General features: G+C 43.5%; 1 protein-coding gene across 2 annotated transcripts in view; it reads right to left on the minus strand.

Moving 5' to 3' along the window:
- TASOR2 (transcription activation suppressor family member 2) overlaps positions 1–19,696 on the minus strand; it is an 82,248-nt gene that overhangs the window by 24,632 nt on the left and 37,920 nt on the right. For both annotated transcript variants that reach the window (XM_067469351.1, XM_067469350.1), the window contains exons 9-11: positions 16,195–16,917; positions 13,903–14,064; positions 2,370–3,228 (exon numbers count right to left, since the gene is read on the minus strand). In XM_067469351.1, coding sequence (XP_067325452.1) covers positions 2,370–3,228; positions 13,903–14,064; positions 16,195–16,917 — 1,744 coding nt within the window. The remainder of the gene's footprint in view (positions 1–2,369; positions 3,229–13,902; positions 14,065–16,194; positions 16,918–19,696) is intronic.

Consider the following 19,696-nt stretch of genomic DNA (forward strand, 5'->3'; position numbering starts at 1 on the left):
CTGATATTGATTAGATTGTGTAAATGTCAAGAGAGTTATGCACATGTGCGAACTAGGTAATTCTGCCTATAAATACTGGATGCTTTGGGGTAGTGCTCTGTGCCACATCAGCCATTTTGAGAAGCTGGGGCGCCCTTACCCGGGGTAAGCATTAAATTCTGTGAACTTGCAAAAGCTGTCTCTGTCTCTTCCTTCTTCACTGATCTCTTGGAATCCTGGAAATCGGGGATACCCCCGCAACACATAAGGCTGACTTGCTTCAACTTATGGCACCCCTATGAATAACCACTATGAATGACAGCCCTCAAACCCCACTCATCAATAATCTTCATCAGGTCTTGCAAAATCAAGGCCACCATTTCTTAAACTGAGATGATCTACCTGTCCTGCTGCATCGCATTGGTGTCTCATGCTACAAACGTTGATCTCTAAGGTGCTAAAAGACCTTTGGATTCGACTCTTGACGCATATTCAGCTTTTGGCCTACTAAGGCTCTTAGGTCCCTTTTCACACAGACTTTTGTCACACCAGGCATCACACATCTTGTGTCTTTGCATTTCATTTTTTCCTGCCTAATTCATTTTGTTTGTTTTGGCCCAGCTCTCTAATCTGTTGAGATCATTTTGAATTCTGATCCTATCTTTTGGAGTATTAGCTATCCCTTCTCATTTGCAATCTTGATCAGTATGCCCTCTAAACCTTCATCTAGGTCATTAATAAAGATGTTGGACAGAACTGGGCCCAGGACCTAACCCTCCGGCACTCCACTGGTCACTTCTTTCCAGGATGTAATGAAACCATCCTTTGGGTTCGGTCATTTAACCAATTACAGATTCACCTAATAGTAGCCTTGCCTAGCCCACATTTGACTAGTTTACTTGCAAGAAGGTCAAGGGGGCGTTTGTTGAAGGTTTTACTGAAATCAAGGTATGCTCCTTTCATAGCATTTCTTGCATCTACCAAGCTTGTAACTCTATTGAAAAAAGAGATGAGTCTGGCATGACTTGTTTTTGAGAAATCCATGCTTCTAGTATTTACAGCCTTCCTTTCTAAGTGATTGCAGACTGCCTCTCCTTAAGGATCTGCTCCTGGTATTGATATCAGGCTGATTGGACACAGGTCATTGTTTGGATCCTCTTTTTTTGAAGACAGGGACAACCTTTGCCCTCCTCAAGTCTGCTGAGACTTCTCCTGTTCTCCAAGAATTCTCAAGGATTATTGCCAGTGGTTCTGAAATAACCTCTGCTAGTTCCTTCAATACTCTTGGATGTAGTTCATTTGGCCCTGGAGACTCAGTTAGAGCAGCCAGGTATTCCTGGACTACTTCTTTACCTGAAGAAAAATCAAGAGTGTGATGCGGCAGCCAAGGAAGCCAGTGTGATTCTAGCTGCATCAAAAAGAGCCTAATGTCTGGATCAAGTGGAGTTCTAGTCCTAGTCTCACTCTATTCTGCTTTGGTCAAACCTGACCTGGATTAACCTCATGTTCAGTTCTGGCACCAGAGTTCCAGAAAAACCTGACAAGCTCAAATGTGTCTAGAGGAGGGCGTCTAAAATGATCAAGGGTCTGGAGAACAAGCCCTATGAGGAGCGGCTTCGAGAGCTGGGCATGTTTAGCCTGAAGAAGAGAAGGGTGAGAGGAGACATGATAACTATATATAAATATGTGAGGGGGAGTCATAGGGAGGAGGGAATAAGCTTGTTTTCTGCTGCCCTGGAGACTGGACGTGGAACAATGACTTTAAACTACAGGAAAAGGAAATTCCACCTGAACATTAGGAAGAACTTCCTCACTGCAAGAGCTGTTCAGCAGTAGAACTCTCTGCCCCAAAATGCCTCCTTCTTTGGAGGCTTTTAAGTACAGGTTGGATGGCCATCTGTCGGGAGTGCTTTGAATGTGATTTTCCTGCTTCTTGGCAGAATGAAATTGGACGGGATGGCCCATGAGGTCCCTTCCAACTCTATGATTCTGTGGTTCTATATAAATATGTGAGGGGGAGTCATAGGGAGGAGGGAGTAAGCTTGTTTTCTGTTGCCCTGGAGACTGAACGTGGAACAATGACTTCCAACTACAGGAAAAGGAAATTCCACCTGAACATTAGGAAGAACTTCCTGACTGTGAGAGCTGTTCAACAGTAGAACTCTCTGGCCCAAAATGTGGTAGATGCTCCTTCTTTGGAGGCTTTTAAGCAGAGGCTGGATGGCCATCTGTCAGGGGTGCTTTGAATGTGATTTTCCTGCTTCTTGACAGAATGAGATTGGACTGAATGACCCACAAGGTCTCTTCCAACTTTAGGATTCAATGATTCTATGATGGTAACCAAAATGATCAACGATCTGAAAAGTAGCCCAAACCTGAGAATTACTTACCCATGCACAGCTCGAACAATGGTTTTCTCTAAGGAATTGTTGGTATATTTGCTATCCAAACCAAAATGGTAATTGGCCTCCCACTGAAAGGTCACTTTCACAGTTCTGTCGCGAAAAGTCACATTGTGGTACTTGGCGAAGTCTTCCTTTAACCTTGCAGCCATGATGGCTGAGCGGGAAAAGTGCACACTGTCCATCATCCTCTTCTGCTGATGGCAAATGTTCTGCTGATGCCGGAAAGGTAACACTTTCCCAGGAAGAGGCCCGTATTTCACATACTTCTCACCATTCTTTGAATTTGGATAACCTAGTGCTCTTCTCTTTGAATAAGATGGAGAGGCGTACGAGTGTTCACTGGAAATCAAAGACTGGACACTCGAGTCCGAAGTCTCTCCTGATGTGCAGGACTTTGCAGATTTCGCATTCCCCTTTTTTCTGGCATAGGTTTCCTCCTGAGAGCTCGAAGGCAATTCCGGGCTCAGCCCAACTTCCCCAGGAGACGAAACGAAGTGCTGACGAGCTCTGCCAGAAAGGGAACCACCTTGTAGTGTCTCTGTGTCTCTGTCGTATTCTTCATCCAGTGAGTCGTTCAACACTTCCCCTCTTTGCGGATTGTGGCATTCATGCAAGGGGCTGTCGGGCAAAGAGGACTGGCTGCTGTTACTGATCAGGGGAGAATTACAGGAACTCAGAGCAAGATCAGCCAACAGGTTCAAAGCATGGGAGTCGCATCCCTTTTTGTTCCCGGAGGGATCAACATTCCCAGCCGCTGCTTTCTCAGGGTCGTTCTCGTCGCCCTCCTCCTTCTGGGCTTCTAAGGTGGTCTCCTCTAGACGACGCTGGGCACTTCGCCTTGTGACTGTTCAAGAGAAAAGGAGGGTGTCTCAGTGTTGGAATTCAACCCCACATTGCCCAAGTCCCAAGTCCTCAATGAGGAACAGTTTAGTTAGCTTAGCATAGACCGGTGGTTCTCAACTTGTAGGTCACCAGATGTTTTGGCCTTCAACTCCCAGAAACACTAACACAGTGGTTCTCAACCTTCCCAATGCCATGACCCCTTAATACAGTTCCTCATGTTGTGGTGACCCCCTCATGTTGTGGTGACTGTAAGTTTGCTACTGTTGTGAATCGTAATGCAACTATCTGGTATGCAAGATGTATTTTCATTCACTAGACCAAATTTGGCACAAATACCCAATATGACCAAATTTGAATACTGGTGGGATTTGGGAGAGAGAGGGATTGGATTTATTTATTTGTTTGTTTGTTTATTTGTTTATAAGTTTTATATACCGGTCTTCTCACCTCCGAGGAGGGACTCAGGCCGGTTCACAACATGTGTTCATATACAGTAATATACAAAACAACACAATGCATCATCATTATACATTAAAATATAAGTACAATAAAAAACATCATCATCACATTACACAAGCCAAGTCATCAATACAGTCACAATTCATCGCCATCCTTCCATGTGGACAAGGGTTATTGACTCAATCTTCAAATGCCATATTCCAAAGCCAGGTTTTTATTAGTTTTCTAAAGGTCAGGAGGGAGGGAACAGATCTAATCTCTGGTGGGAGGGAATTTCAAAGCCGAGGGGCCACCACCGAAAAGGCCCTGTCCCTCGTTCCCACCAAACGCGATTGCGAAGGTGGTGGGACCGAGAGCAGGGCCCCTTCGGAAGATCTTAGTAACCTTGATGGTTCATAGGGGAGAATCCATTTTGTCATTTGAGAGCTGTATTTACTGGGATGTATAGTTTTTCTACAATCAAAGAGCATTCTGAACTCCACCAATAATGGAACTGAACCAATCTTGGCACACAGAAATCCCATCACCAACAGAAAATACTGGAGGGGTTTGGTGGGCATTGCCCTTGAGTTTTGGAGTTGTAGTTCACTTACATCCAGAGAGCACTGCGGACTCAAACAATGATAGATGTGGACCAAACTTGGCACAAATACTCAATATGCCCAAATGTGAACACTGGCGGAGTTTGGGGAAAACAGACCTTGACATTTGGGAGTGGTAGTTGCTGCCATTTATAGTTCATCTACAATCAAAGAGCATTCTGAACCCTACCAACAATAGAATTGGACCTAACTTTCCACACAGAACCCAGATAACCAACAGAAAATACTATGTTTTCTGATGGTTTTTGGTGACCCCTCTGACACCCTCTCATGACCCCCCCCCCCCCGGGGTCCTGACCCCCAGGTTGAGAAACTCTGCTATAACAACTGTTAAACTAGCTGGGATTTCTGGGAGTTGTAGGCCAAAACATCTGGGGACCCACAGGTTGAGAACCACTGGTTTAGACTAAGGGTTTCCCTTTCCCCATGTCTCCTCGATGACAGTTGGGAATGTATTTTTCTTCTCTCATCCCTCTTTCTGCTCTCATTCTGACTGGTTGTTTAAATGGGTCCTTTTCTACTACAAGCTTTTTGAATCTGACTTCTGCCTTCTTACACGTTAGTATGGAGAGTATGTGCTGTGTGCTTTGAGATCTCTCTCTGCTTGTGTGTCAGGAGAGATGTAGTGATAAGAGTGTTTCCCTCTTTGAAACCTTAGAAGAGAGGGGTGTTAGAGTCGGACTGGGTGAGAGCTAACAAATTGAAATTGAATCCAGACAAGACAGAGGTCCTACTGGTCAGTCGTAAGGCCAAAGAGGGCATAGGGTTACAGCCTGTGTTAGACGGGATTACACTCCCCCTGAAGACGCAGGTTCGCAGCTTGGGTGTGATCCTGGACTCATCGCTGAGCCTGGAATCCCAGGTTTCGGCGGTGGCCGGGAGAGCTTTTGCACAATTAAAACTTGTGCGCCAGCTGTGCCCGTACCTTGGGAAGTCAGATTTGGCCACGGTGGTCCACGCTCTTGTTACATCCCGATTAGATTACTGCAACGCACTCTACGTGGGGTTGCCTTTGAAGACTGTTCAGAAACTCCAACTAGTCCAGAGGGAGGCAGCCAGATTGCTCGCCGGAGCGTCATACAGGGAGCAAACCACCCCCCTGTTGTGTCAGCTCCACTGGCTGCCAATCCAGTTCTGAGCACAATTCAAAGTGCTGGTTTTGACCTACAAAATCCTATACGGTTCCGGCCCAGTGTATCTATCCGAACGGATCTCCCTTTACGTCCCACCCCGGAGTCTAAGATCCTCTGGGGAGGCCCTGCTCTCAACCCCGCCTCTATCACAAGTGAGGTTGGCGGGGACGAGGAGCAGGGCCTCCTCGGTGGTGGCCCCCCACCTGTGGAATTTGCTGCCCGGGGAAATTAGATCAGAAACATCACTCCTTTCCTTCAGGAAAAAAACTGAAAACATGGATTTGGGACCAGGTATTCGGACAATCGGGCAGATAAAGAAAGGACTTTAAACTGGCTGGACTTTAAAATGGCCAGGAAATGACTAATGGAATGGAATTTGGAACTCTGAAAGACGAACGCTGAGCATGTGAATAGTTTTTATATGATGTGAAGTATATTGATTGTTTTGATTGTTTTAACTGTGATAATTGTTTTAACTATGGTTTTGTACATTATGTGTAATTTTGTATAGGCATCGAATTGTGCCTTTTGTAAGCCGCCCTGAGTCCTCCCTCGGGGGTTGAGAAGGGCGGGGTAAAAGTACCCGAAATAAATAAATAAATAGCTCAGACCCAATTCTTGATTATTAAGAAACAGATATTTTTTTATTATTGTAAATAAACTTTTGTCATTGTTTTGAAGTTTGGACTCTGCATGTTTGCCTCCTAAGCTCTGAATTTATTTACAGCCACAACCAACGGCACTTCACGCTCTGCTAACTCTTGGGCTGAATGCTCAACATTTGACTCCTGTTTGAGTCTTTGGATGCTCTGCTATTTTAGAGTGGTTTTCCCAAACACTCAGTAACAGGATTCCTTTTTTCCAATATTTATTTTTAAAGAAAAAAAAATACAAAACTAAGGCAATACAAGAAAGCAGAATTTCATAGTACGTAATACTAAAAGTCCTACATCTTACAAAACTTAAATCTAAAACAAATGCATTGACCCAGGCCTGGGCAAACTTTATCCCTCTTCCAGGTGTTTTGGACTTCAACTCCCACAATTCCTAACAGCCTACTGGCTGTTAGGAATTGTGGGAGGTAAAGTCCAAAACACCTGGAGGAGGGTTGAAGTTTGCCCAGGCCTGTTGTAGGCTATGCTAATATCTACATAAAACAGGTTAGATTTAAAGGAAGATTGGGATTAAACGTCAGCATGGTGTGTAGAGGTTTCAGTGTTGGACTGCGACTTTGAAGACCAGGGTTTGAATCCTTTCTTGGCCATGAAAACCCACTGGGAGACCTTTACACTCCAGAAAAATCTCTGATAGGCTTTTCCTAAGGGCAGCATGTGTAAACTTTGGCCCTCCAGTTGTTTTGGGCTGAGGTTTGCTCATGCTTCCCTTAAGACTGCCTTGGACTGAAGTTAGCTCATGCTTGCTTTCTTGTATTGCCTTACATAAAACATATATCAGAAATTACTTTAATAACTAGCCGTCCCTTGCCACACGTTGCTGTGGCCCACATGGGGGTTCTGTGTGGGAGGTTTGACCTAATTCTATCATTGGTGGGGTTCAGAATGCTATGTGATTGTAGGTGAACTATAAATCCCAGCAACTACAACTCCCAAATGTCAAGATTCTATTTTCCCCAAACTCCACCAGTGTTCACATTTGGGCATATTGAGTATTCGTGTAGAGTTTGGGCCAGATCCATCATTGTTTGAGTCCACAGTGATCTCTGGATGTAGGTGAACTACAACTCCAAAACCAAAGGACACTGCCCACCAAACCCTTCCAGTATTTTCTGTTGGTCATGGGAGAACTGTGTGCCAAGTTTGGGTCAATTCCATCGTTGGTGAGGTTCAGAATGGTCTGTGATTGTAGGTGAACTATAAATCCCAGCAACTACAACTCCCAAATGTCAAGATTCTATTTTTCCCAGACTCCACCAGTGTTCACATTTGGGCATATTGAGTATTCGTGTAGAGTTTGGTCCAGATCCATCATTGTTTGAGTCCACAGTGATCTCTGGATGTAGGTGAACTACAACTCCAAAACCAAAGGACACTGCCCACCCAACCATTCCAGTATTTTCCATTGGTCATGGGAGAACTGTGTGCCAAGTTTGGTTCAATTCCATCGTTGGTGGGGTTCAGAATGCTTTATGATTGTAGGTGAACTATAAATCCCAGCAACTACAACACCCAAATGGCAAAATCATATTTTTTTTTTTGAGTGAAGGACATACATTGGGTTGTTAGGTGTCTTGTGTCCAAATTTGGTGTCGATATGCCCAGTTGTTTTTGAGTTATGTTAATCTCGCAAACGAACATTACATTTTATTTATATAAAAAGGAAATGTAATAATAACAGGAATAATAGAGTAAAATAATAAATGTAATCATAACAATAATAAAGAATAAAATAATAAATGTAATAATGATAGAGTAAAATGATTAATATAATAACAATAATAATAATAGAGTAAAATACTAAATATAATAATAATAATAAAGTAAAATAATGGAAACATAATAATGACAGGAATAATGAAATATTAAATGTAATAATAACAAGAATAAAGAATAAAATAATAACTGTAATAATAATAGAGTAAAATGATTAATGTAATAATAATAATAATAATAATAATAATAATAATAGTCCTAGGCACTTGGGAAGGGTCCGACGTGTGATCCAATGCAACAGCCAGCAGAGTGTTTGTTGTGGACTTATCTTGTTGTGTTTCGAATAATAATAATAATAATAATAATAATAATAACAACTTCTTTTTCATATCCCGCCTCCATCTCCACGAAGGAACTCGGGGCGGCTTACACATGGGACAAAATGTCCACAACACATAAGGCAAAAAACATAAAGCCAAACAATCCATTAAAAACAAAATACAATGAAAATAAAACATAGCAAAACATAACAATCATAGAATCATAGAATCATAGAATCAAAGAGTTGGAAGAGACCTCATGGGCCATTCAGTCCAACCCCATTCTGCCAAAAAGCAGGAATATTGCATTCAAATCACCCCTGACAAATGGCCATCCAGTCTCTGCTTAAAAGCTTCCAAAGAAGGAGCCTCCACCACACTCCGGGGCAGAGAGTTCCACTGCTGAACAGCTCTCACAGTCAGGAAGTTCTTCCTAATGTTCAGATGGAATCTCCTCTCTTGTAGTTTGAAGCCATTGTTCCATTGCGTCCTAGTCTCCAAGGAAGCAGAAAACAAGCTTGCTCCCTCCTCCCTGTGGCTTCCTCTCACATATTTATACATGGCTATCATATCTCCTCTCAGCCTTCTCTTCTTCAGGCTAAACATGCCCAGTTCCCTAAGCCGCTCCTCATAGGGCTTGTTCTCCAGACCCTTGATCATTTTAGTCGCCCTCCTCTGGACACATTCCAGCTTGTCAATATCTCTCTTGAATTGTGGTGCCCAGAATTGGACACAATATTCCAGATGTGGTCTAACCAAAGCAGAATAGAGGGGTAGCATTACTTCCTTAGATCTAGACACTATGCTCCTATTGATGCAGATAAAACACAGTTAAATAAAACATAGAGGTATAAAAACAGCATCCCTTAAAATTCAACAAGACAGTACACAACCAAAAACCAATAGCCAAAAATACTAAAATGGGCATGAACAGGCTATAAAAAGTATGGGATAGTGCAAAACAGCGTAGTATAGGGCCAGGGGATTGGAAGAAATGCAGAGAACAGAGTACTACTGAAGGCCCAAAACCACAAAAATCAATCTACCAATTAAGACACATCCACATAAACCTTGAATTCATATTAACCAATCAGAAAATTTTGGACCAGAATCCAATTTTGAGTTCAGAAGGTGCTACAGAAACCCAAATATTTGGTTCAGCCCTTTGAACAAAGACCTCTTTAACTCCTCCTGTTTGGTATCAACAGCAAGAAGTTTCAGGAGTAGCTTCTAGTAAGTTCTGAAGGGAAGTTTACCATAGAATCCTAACAAATGTCCTAGAGCGACTGTTTTCATGAGTAACTGAAACCCTGGCTATGGGCTCAGCAGTTACACGGCTCTTGCTGTAATAGCAACAGGAATGAAACTCCAACAACCACCATGTCAGACTACACAGAGAAGCCATTGAAATCCACAAGCATGTGGACAATTTCAACAGAAAGGAAGAGACCATGAAAATGAACAAAATCTGGCTACCAGTATTAAAAAACTCTAAAATTACAACAGCAAAACAGCAGAGAGGAAACAACCAGGCACAGATTAACACCTCTCAACAGAACATTTTCCCAGGCTCAGCCAGGCCTTCAAATGCAAAGAAGGTGATCAGTTGAAACATTCATAGAATCATAGAATCAAAGAGTTGGAAGAGACCTCCTGGGCCATCCAGTCCAACCCCATTCTGCCAAGAAGCAGGAATATTGCATTCAAATCACCCCTGACAGATGGCCATCCAGCCTCTGCTTAAAAGCTTCCAAAGAAGGAGCCTCCACCACACTCCGGGGCAGAGAGTTCCACTGCTGAACGGCTCTCACAGTCAGGAAGTTCTTCCTCATGTTCAGATGGAATCTCCTCTCTTGTAGTTTGAAGCCGTTGTTCCGCGTCCTAGTCTCCAGGGAAGCAGAAAACAAGCTTGCTCCCTCCTCCTCCCTGTGGCTTCCTCTCACATATTTATACATGGCTATCATATCTCCTCTCAGCCTTCTCTTCTTCAGGCTAAACATGCCCAGTTCCCTAAGCCGCTCCTCATAGGGCTTGTTCTCCAGGCCCTTGATCATTTTAGTAACATTGAGAACACAGAAATGCTGGACCACTCCAACAACCACCATGTCAGGCTACACAGAGAAGCCATTGAAATCCACAAGCATGTGGACAATTTCAACAGAAAGGAGGAAACCATGAAAATGAACAAAATCTGGCTACCAGTATTAAAAAAACTCTAAAATTACAACAGCAAAACAGCAGAGAGGAAACAACCAGGCACATCTTAACACCTCTCAACAGAACATATTCCCAGGCTCAGCCAGGCCTTCAAATGCTAATGAAGGTGGTCAGCTGAAACATTCACACCTAGCTTCAGCAGAGAGCTCTTTGCCCCACCCCAGCCATTCCACAGATATATAAACCCATTTTCCTATTTCCAACAGACCTCACTACCTCTGAGGATGCTTGCCATAGATGCAGGCGAAACGTCAGGAGAGAATGCCTCTAGACCATGGCCATATAGCCCGAAAAAACCTACAAGAACCTAGGAATGAAACTCTTCAACTATTACAGAGCCTAATCTATATAAATAAAAATGTAATGTTAGTTCGTGCTACCATCAGAACTCAAAAACCACTGGGGAAATTGACACCAAATTTGGACACAAGACACCTAACAGTCCAATTTATGTCCTCCACTAAAAAAAATTGATTTTGTCATTTGAGAATTGTCGTTGCTGGGATTTATAGTTTACCTACCATCAAAGGGCATTCTGAACTCCTCCAATGATGGAATTGGGCCAAACTTAGCACACAGGGCTCCCATGACCAACAGAAAAAACTGGAAGGGTTGGTGGGCATTGACCTTGAGTTTGGGAGTTGTAGTTCACCTACATCCAGAAAGCACTTTGGACTCAAACAATGACGGATCTGGACCAAACTTGGCACGAATACTCAATATGCCCAAATATAAACACAGATGGAGCTTGGGGGAAATAGACCTTGATATTTGGGAGTTATAGTTCATCTACACCCAGAGAGCACTGTGGACTCAAACAATGATGGATCTGGACCACACTCTGCACAAATATTCCATATGCCCAAATATGAACACAGATGGAGTTTAAGGGAAATAGACCTTGACATTTGGGAGTTGTAGTTGCTGGGGTTTATAGTTCACCTACAATCAAAGAGCATTCTGAACTCCACCAATGATGGATTTCAACCAAACATGGCATACAGGACTTCCATGACCAACAGAACACACTGGAAGGGTTTGGTGGACATTGACCTTGAGTTTGGGAATTATAGTTCACCCACATCCAGAGAGCACTGTGGACTCAAACAATGACGGATCTGGACCAAACTTGGCACGAATATTCCATATGCCCAAATATGAACACAGATGGAGTTTGGAGGAAACAGACCTTGACATTTGGGATTTGTACTTACTGGGATTTATAGTTCACCTACAATTAAAGAGCATTCTGAAACCCACAAATGACAGAAATGGGGAAAACTTCCCACACAGAACCCCCATGACCAACAGAAAATACTAAGGCCATCCAGTTCAACTCCCTTCACCAGGGCAAGAAAATGTAATCAGAACCCTCCTGACAAAGAGCCATCCAGCCATAGATACAGATAGATATGATTCTCTCTCACACACACAGATATAGTATCATAGATTTGAAAGAGACCCTTAAAGAAGGACTATGATATGTTGCATATTCCAGAGTAGGCAAACCAGACACTCTCCACATCAACACTGACAAAGAAACAACAAGAAATACTGTTAACTCACAAGTATAAAGGAATTACATATATTAGAAACCAACACTTTCTCATTACTTTATTTTCCAGATCACCAGACTGGGCCACAGCAACGTGTGGCAGGGGACAGCTAGTCTATATAAATAAAAATGTAATGTTCGTTTGTGGGATTAATAGAACTCAAAAACCACTGGGCGAATTGACACCAAATTTGGACACAAGATACCTAACAACCCAATGTATGTACTTCACTCAAAAAAATTGATTTTGTCATTTGGGAGTTGTAGTTACTGGGATTTATAGTTCACCTACAATCAAAGAGCATTCTGAACCCCAGCAATGATAGAATTGGGTCAAACTTGGCACACAGTTCTCCCACGGCCAACAGAAAATACTGGAAGGGTTTGGTGGGCATTGACCTTGAGTTTGGGAGTTGTAGTTCACTTACATTCAGAGAGCACTTTGGACTCAAACAATGACGGATCTGGACCAAACTTGGCACGAATACTCAATATGCCCAAATATAAACACAGATGGAGTTTGGGGTAAATATTTGGGAATTGTAGTTTCTGGGATTTATAGTTCACCTACAATCAAAGAGCATGCTGACCCCCACCAACGACAGAATTGGGGCAAACTTCCCACACAGAACCACCATACTTAAGGCCATCCAGTCCAACTCACTTCACCAGGGCAAGAAAATGTAATCAAAGCCCTCCTGACAAAGAGCCATCCAGCCATAGATATAGATAGATATACTGTATATACACGAGTATAAGCCTAGTTTCTCAGTCCTTTTTTTAGGCTGAAAAAGTCTTCCCCGGCTTATACTCGAGTCAAGGTTATTTATTATTTTACTTTGTTGTTGTTGTTATTATTATTGCTGTTGTTGTTTTACTTTATTATTGTTGTTATTACATTTATTATTTTACTCTATTTATGACTGTTATTGCTACATTTATTATTTTACTTTATTATTATTATTATTATTATTATTATTATTTTACTCTATTATTATTGGAAGGATAAGTAAGCATATTTACATTGAAGAAGGTTAGAATAATGGTTGAATCAGAGTTGGACAGTTTTATCTTGAATTACAGTTTTATGTAAATATTCAAAAACATTTAACCAACTGATGCCTCCATTAATGTAATTTTATTGGTATCTATTTTTATTTTGTAATTGACCCATAAATGCTTCATTTCCTACCCTCGGCTTATATTTGAGTCAATCCATTTCCCCAGTTTTTTGTGGTAAAATTAGGTGCCTCGGCTTACATTAGGGTAGACTTATACTCAAGAACAAACACTATATGTTTCACACACAGAGAGATATAGTATCATCGATTTGAAAAGAACCCTTGAAGAAGGACTATTATATGTCACATGTTCCAGAGTAGGCAAACCAGCCAATCTCCACATCAACACTGACATAGAAACCCACAAGCATAAAGGAATTATATATATTAGAAACCATTACTTTATTTTCCAGATCACCAGACTGGGCCACAGTAACGTGTGGCAGGGGACACCTAGTTTGTAATAAAAACTTGTTGTAAATAGTGCACTTTTTGCCACAGCACATTACATATGGCAACAAATATTTGGGGTTTTTTAAGGTTTTGAAAATTAGGTTGAGCTTTAGATTTGATGGCATATTATATTTGTGTAAATACAGTAGTTCATGTACAGCACCCTGAACATTTCTAAGGTCTTTAGCCTTTGGCACACCAAACTACAGATCCCAGTTTTCCACAGAATGGAGCCAGAGAAGTTCAAGTAGTATTAAACTGCATTAATTCTACAATGGAGATGCACCCATGGTGGCATAAATGTTCCAGGGACCAAGGTTCAAATTCTCAATCATGGAAACCCACTGAGTGGCCCTGGACAAAACCTGCTCTGAACATATTGTGCCAAGAAAAACCCATGATGTGTTTGCCTTTAGGTCATCACAAGCAAGAAGGCACACAACCACAAGATAACAATTTCTATCTCAGAAGCATCCTGATCCTACCACGCCTCCCGGTCTCCATTCGTTCCTCGCTTTGGGGCTTTTCTTCATCCTTTTTGTGCCTCAAGAGCCGGGCCTTTTTCTCCGTCCCAGGAGAGGATATGGTATTGATGGGTGACTCGGGTGGTGTTTCTTGCACAAATTCTGCAGACAAAACCTCGGCACCTGGCAAAAGACAGCCCCTTTTTAGAAGGAGGACCCAACCATCAGCCTCACTATTCACCTTTTATGACAACCTATAGAGTGCATAGGCGCTAGCAGAAAGAAGTGATACAGCCTCTGCCCCAGAAAATGTATACTATGCCCCCCATATCCATGGTGGATACATCCCTGAATGGGAAATTGGAATATTAGTGGATGATAGGGAACCCTACTGAAATGAACAACTTCTGCTGGAAGTTACTATAGAGTCACTCTGGAGGTCCTAGCAAAAGAAGTACCCTTGCTAAGAAATTGCCAGTGTGATTCTATAGTAACTCCAGCAAAAGTACTGAATTTCACCAATTCTAAAGCACACCTCTCTCCCTATTTATGGGCCTCCAAAAGCAAGGTGCACCTTACAATGGCCTTGTAGCTCCAAAAGTGTCTCACCTCCAACAGGCAAACAGAACTAGTAAAAAAGACTCCTGCAGGCAAGATGACTTCCAGGTTGAAATAAAAACAAGGTATTGTGCATGCAGAGGAAATTCCAACAAATATTCAAAGGTAATTAATTTTTTACCCTAAAATTTAAGCTTCAAAAAAAGGGAGGGGGTGCGCTACACATTTGATGGCACCTTAAGATTCAGTGAAATATCTGAATGACCTAAAAGGGAGAGAGCGGGAAAAGGAGGCCCAAAGGAAGGAGGGGGGGGGGGGAGAGAAAAGGGTTCAGGAACAAAGGAAAGAAGGAAGAGAGGGGAAAATAAACAAGGAAGGGAGGGAGGGAGGGAGGGAGGGAGGGAGGGAAAGAGGAAAGGAAGGGGGAAAGGAAGGAAGGAAAACAGGGAGGAATTAAGGGAGTGAGGAACAAAGGAGGGAGGGACACAGGAAGGAAGGAAGGAAGGAAGGAAGGAAGGAAGGAAGGAGGAAGAAGGAAGAGGGAGGGAAGGAAGGAAGGAAGGAAGGAAGGAAGGAGAAAGGGAGGGAGGGAGGAAGGAAGGGAAAGAGGAAAGGAAGGAAAACAGGGAGGAATAAAGGGAATGAGGATCAAAGGAGGGAGGGACACAGGAAGGAAGGAAGGAAGGGAGGAGGGAGGGAGGAAGGAAGGAATAAAGGGAGTGAGGAACAAAGGGGGGAGGGAAGGAAGAAAGGAAGGAGGAAGGGAGGGAAGGAGGAAGAAAGGGAGGGAGGGAAAGAATAAAGGAAGGAAGAAAAACAGGGAGGAATAAAGGGAGTGAGGAACAAAGGAGGGAGGGACACAGGAAGGAAGGAAGGAAGGAAGGAAGGGAGGGAGGGAGGGAGGGAGGGAGGGAGGGAGGGAGGAACAAAGGAGGGAGGGAAGGAAGGAAGAAAGGAAGGAGGAAGGGAGGAAGGAAGGAAGGAAGGAAGGAAGGAGGGAAAGAGGAAAGGAAGGAAGGAAAACAGGGAGGAATAAAGGAACAAAGGAGGGAGGGAGGGGGAGTGAAGGAGGGAGGGAGGGAGGGAGGAAGGAAGGGAGGGAGGGAGGGAAGAACAAAGGAGGGAGGGAAGGAAGAAAGGAAGGAGGAAGGGAGGAAGGAAGGGAGGAAGGAAGGAAGGAAGGGAGGGAGAGAGGGAAAGAGGAAAGGAAGGAAGGAAAACAGGGAGGAATAAAGGGAGTGAGGAACAAAGGAGGGAGGGACACAGGAAGGAAGGAAGGAAGGAAGGAAGGAAGGAAGGAAGGAAGGGAGGGAGGGAGGGAAAGAGGAAAGGAAGGAAGGAAAACAGGGAGGAATAAAGGGAGTGAGGAACAAAGGAGGGAGGGACACAGGAAGGAAGGAAGGAAGGAAGGAAGGAAGGAAGGAAGGAAGGAAGGAAGGAAGGAAGGGAGGGAGGAACAAAGGAGGGAGGGAAGGAAGAAAGGAAGGAGGAAGGGAGGAAGGAAGGGAGGGAGGGAGGGAAAGAGGAAAGGAAGGAAGGAAAACAGGGAGGAATAAAGGGAGTGAGGAACAAAGGAGGGAGGGAGGGGGAGGGAAGGAGGGAGGGAGGGAGGGAGGGAGGGAGGGAGGGAGGGAGGGAGGAAGGAAGGAAGGAAGGAAGGAAAAGAGGAAAGGAAGGGGGAAAGGAAGGAAGGGCCTCCAAACACAACCCAATAAGGAACAAAAGCTTCCCTGTGAGAAGCTAGTCCATACTCACCCCTCTTCCCCCTTAGTGGGTTCTGGAGTTTTTTTAATTGAAGTGTGAGTTTCTGAGAGTTTACTGGGGGTTCCAGTGTTTTAAAAGCCGGTGGGGAGGGGCTCTTCTTGGGTTTCTTCCGCTTGTTGCTATTTCCTATGAGGCACAGAGCTTTCAGCGGGGACCATATTTTCCGTGCGCTTGCCCCAAGGAGCCTGCTGGATTTCCTCTTCCAGGGCTGCAAAGGGCTCCCACCCGCCAGGTCCGTATTTGTGGCATCATCACCGCTCTGCGGATTCAACTGGGCCTCGGGAGACGTTAGGTCCAGATTTGAGCCGGAAGAACTGTCTGGGTCCTGGGCATTATTGGGAGACTCAGAAGTGGCATCCATGCAGGCCACAGCCACTGTCATTTCCAACATATAGTTTTGTGGGTGCAACAAGTAATGCTGCAAGTAGGCGAAAGAGTTTGGAGGGTATTTTTCAGAGACAGCTTCAAGCTCAGACTTCTTTAAGAACGTATCGAAAGAGACGGGCGGGCTTTCGGGAGTGTAGGAAACGGCCACTGACTTCTTACACTGCTTTGCAAATTCCCGGATCCGCCACTGAACCAAAGTGCCAGGAGGAGAGCCTTCTTTGCCTGGAGGCTGGGCACCTTCCAGCAAGGCATGGCGCAGGGCGGGCAGAACCAAAGCGACTTGCGACAATCTCTCATTGTCCTTGCATTCACATTTCCAGTCGCTTGCTACCAAGAAGACACACAAAGCTTTAGGGAAATGCGCATAAAACGAATGCAAAAGAAAAAGAAAACACAACGCACTGTACATTCAGTGTTGTGAAAGATGGCAGGAGAAGCAAACGAATGTAAATCAAGGCTTTCTCATGCTTTTAGAGAGGAAACTCTATGCTAAAAATAACATTTTACATATAGCCTGCTGTTCCCCTCATGACAAGATTGAGAAAAAAGCAGAGTGGCAATTTTTTTTTTTTTTTTACGATGCATATGCCATGTATACACATCTTGCCATTCATCAGACTGGATTCTAGGATTAAGGATCGGCTGAAATAAGACACCAAGAAGAGTCAGATCAGTGGTTCCTAAAGCTGATTGCAAGACCAAATGACTTTGTAACTTATCAAACGACTACACAATTAAAGCAGTTTAAAGTAAAGATACTGTATGTGTGTGTGTGTGCACATGGAAGACTGATGATCCACCAACCCTTGGGGACTCCTTGAATCCAAAGCACTGGTATCCAAAGTTTCATTTATCCACGTCTGACAAATATATCCACTTGAGTCATCTTTGAGGACTTCCAGCATGTCTCTCATTGTATTCTTGGGCAAAAAGCCTTCATTTTCCTAGGATTCAGTAGCTGTAGTTTCATGTATCCACAAAAATGTCCAGGAACATATCCCCACCTCCATGGATACAGCGGTCATTTTCATTTTTTAATTGCAAAAATGTGCTTAGAATCCTACTCCGGGGAGCTCCAAATACTGTGGAAATGCCTTCTACTTCCGTTAAAGGTCATTTTGAGTGTGCACTGAACTAATGAAATACCAAGTTCTGAAGGTTTCTGTAGGTTTTTTCAGGCTATATGGCCATGTTCTAGAGACATTCTCCCCTGACGTTTCGCCTGCATCTATGGCAAGCATCCTCAGAGGTAGTGAGATGAGGATGCTTGCCATCACTACCTCTGAGGATGCTTGCCATAGATGCAGGCAAAACTTCAGGAGAGAATGCCTCTAGAACATGGCCATATAGCCCAAAAAAACCTACAACAACCCAGTGATTCCGGCCATGAAAGCCTTCAACAATACTCTGAAGGTTTCATTCAAACCATGGCAGCCAGATTGGTTACTAGTACCTCTAAGAGGTACCAGTATTAAAACCACTCAACTGGCTGCTGGAGCCCCTGGTTGCACAATGAGTTAAACTCTGTGCTGGCAGGACTGCTGACCAAAAGTCGGTGGTTTGAATCCGTGGAGCTGAGGCTTTTTTTTTTGTCGAAACTGCAAGTCAGTTCTGGTGTGAGAGAATTGTCCGTCTGCAAGGACGTTGCCCAGGGGACGCCCAGATGAATTGATGTTTTTATCATCCTTGTGGGAGGCTTCTCTCATGTCCCCGCATGAGGAGCTGGAGCTGATATAGGGAGCTCATCCGCCTCTCCCCGGATTCGAACCTGCGACCTATTGGTCTTCAGTTCTGCCGGCACAGGGGTTTAACCCACTGCGCCACCGGGGGCTCCTATATAGAGTATATATAGTGGAGCTGGGTGAACTCCCACTGTCAGCTCTAGCTCCCCATACGGGGACATGAGAGCAGCTTCCCACAAGGATGGTAAAACATCAAACATCCGGGCGTCCCCTGGGGAACATCCTTGTGGACGGCCAATTCTCTCACACCAGAAGCAACTTACAGTTTCTCAAGTCGCTCCTGACACACACATACACAAAAAACCTGGCTGCCAATTAGTTTACAGGCAAGGTAGCAAATCTTAGTTGTTACCTATGAAGCCCTAAATGGTTTGGAAACAGGCTACCTACAGGTCCGCCTCTTCCCATATAGTCTGCCTCATAGGCTCAGGTTCCCTGGGGAATGTTTACTTCAACCAGTCAGGCCTAGACTGGCAACTATCATCCAAAGGACATTTTCATCACAACAGGAGGATCAACAGCTGAATACGATGATTGACTTTAAAACAGCTTTAAAGACCAGCCTCTTCCAACAAGGCTATCCAGATGATGTTTGTATTAGGAACATTGAATGATGGATCAATTGTTTCAATATGTACTGGTTGTATAGGTTCTTTCCACATTGTTATCTGGTTTAAACTGTTTACATGTTTTTAACTGATGTTACGTATTGTATTTTAATCTGTTGTTGATCAATTGAGGGAGACAGTTAAGGAATAAATATAATCGTCGTCAATATTTCTTTTACCCCAAAATACCCTCTAGATCAGGGGTCCTCAAACTTTTTAAACAGAGGGCCAGGTCACAGTCCCTCAAACTGGTGGAGGGCCAGATTATAATTTTAAAAAACACGAATGAATTCCTATGCACACTGCACATTATCTTATTCGTAGTGCAAAAAACACTTAAAAACAATACAATAATATTTTTTTTGTCGTGTCAGGAATGCCTTGAAAAACTGCAAGTCGCTTCTGGTGTGAGAATTAAAATTAGAATTAGAATTAATAATTAAAATGAAGAACAATTTTAACAAATAGAAACTTATTAGTATTTTAATGAGATGTGTGGGTCTGCTTTTGGCTAGTGAGATAGGATTGTTGTTGTTGTGTGCTTTCAAGCGGTTTCAGACTTAAGTTGACCCTGAGTGAGGGCCGGGTAAATGACCTTGGAGGGCTGTATCCAACCCCCAGCCCTTAGTTTGAGGACCCCTGCCCTAGAGTCTGCTGATTCTGATATCACTGGAGACTGACAGAAAAGTCAAGATGGAGAGCAGGAAAATGAGTTGAAAAAAGAAGGGAGCGAGTGAAAGAGTAAAGTTGCCACTT

Source organism: Anolis sagrei, chromosome 5 (genome assembly GCF_037176765.1).
Source record: "Anolis sagrei isolate rAnoSag1 chromosome 5, rAnoSag1.mat, whole genome shotgun sequence".
Taxonomy (NCBI): domain Eukaryota; kingdom Metazoa; phylum Chordata; class Lepidosauria; order Squamata; family Dactyloidae; genus Anolis; species Anolis sagrei.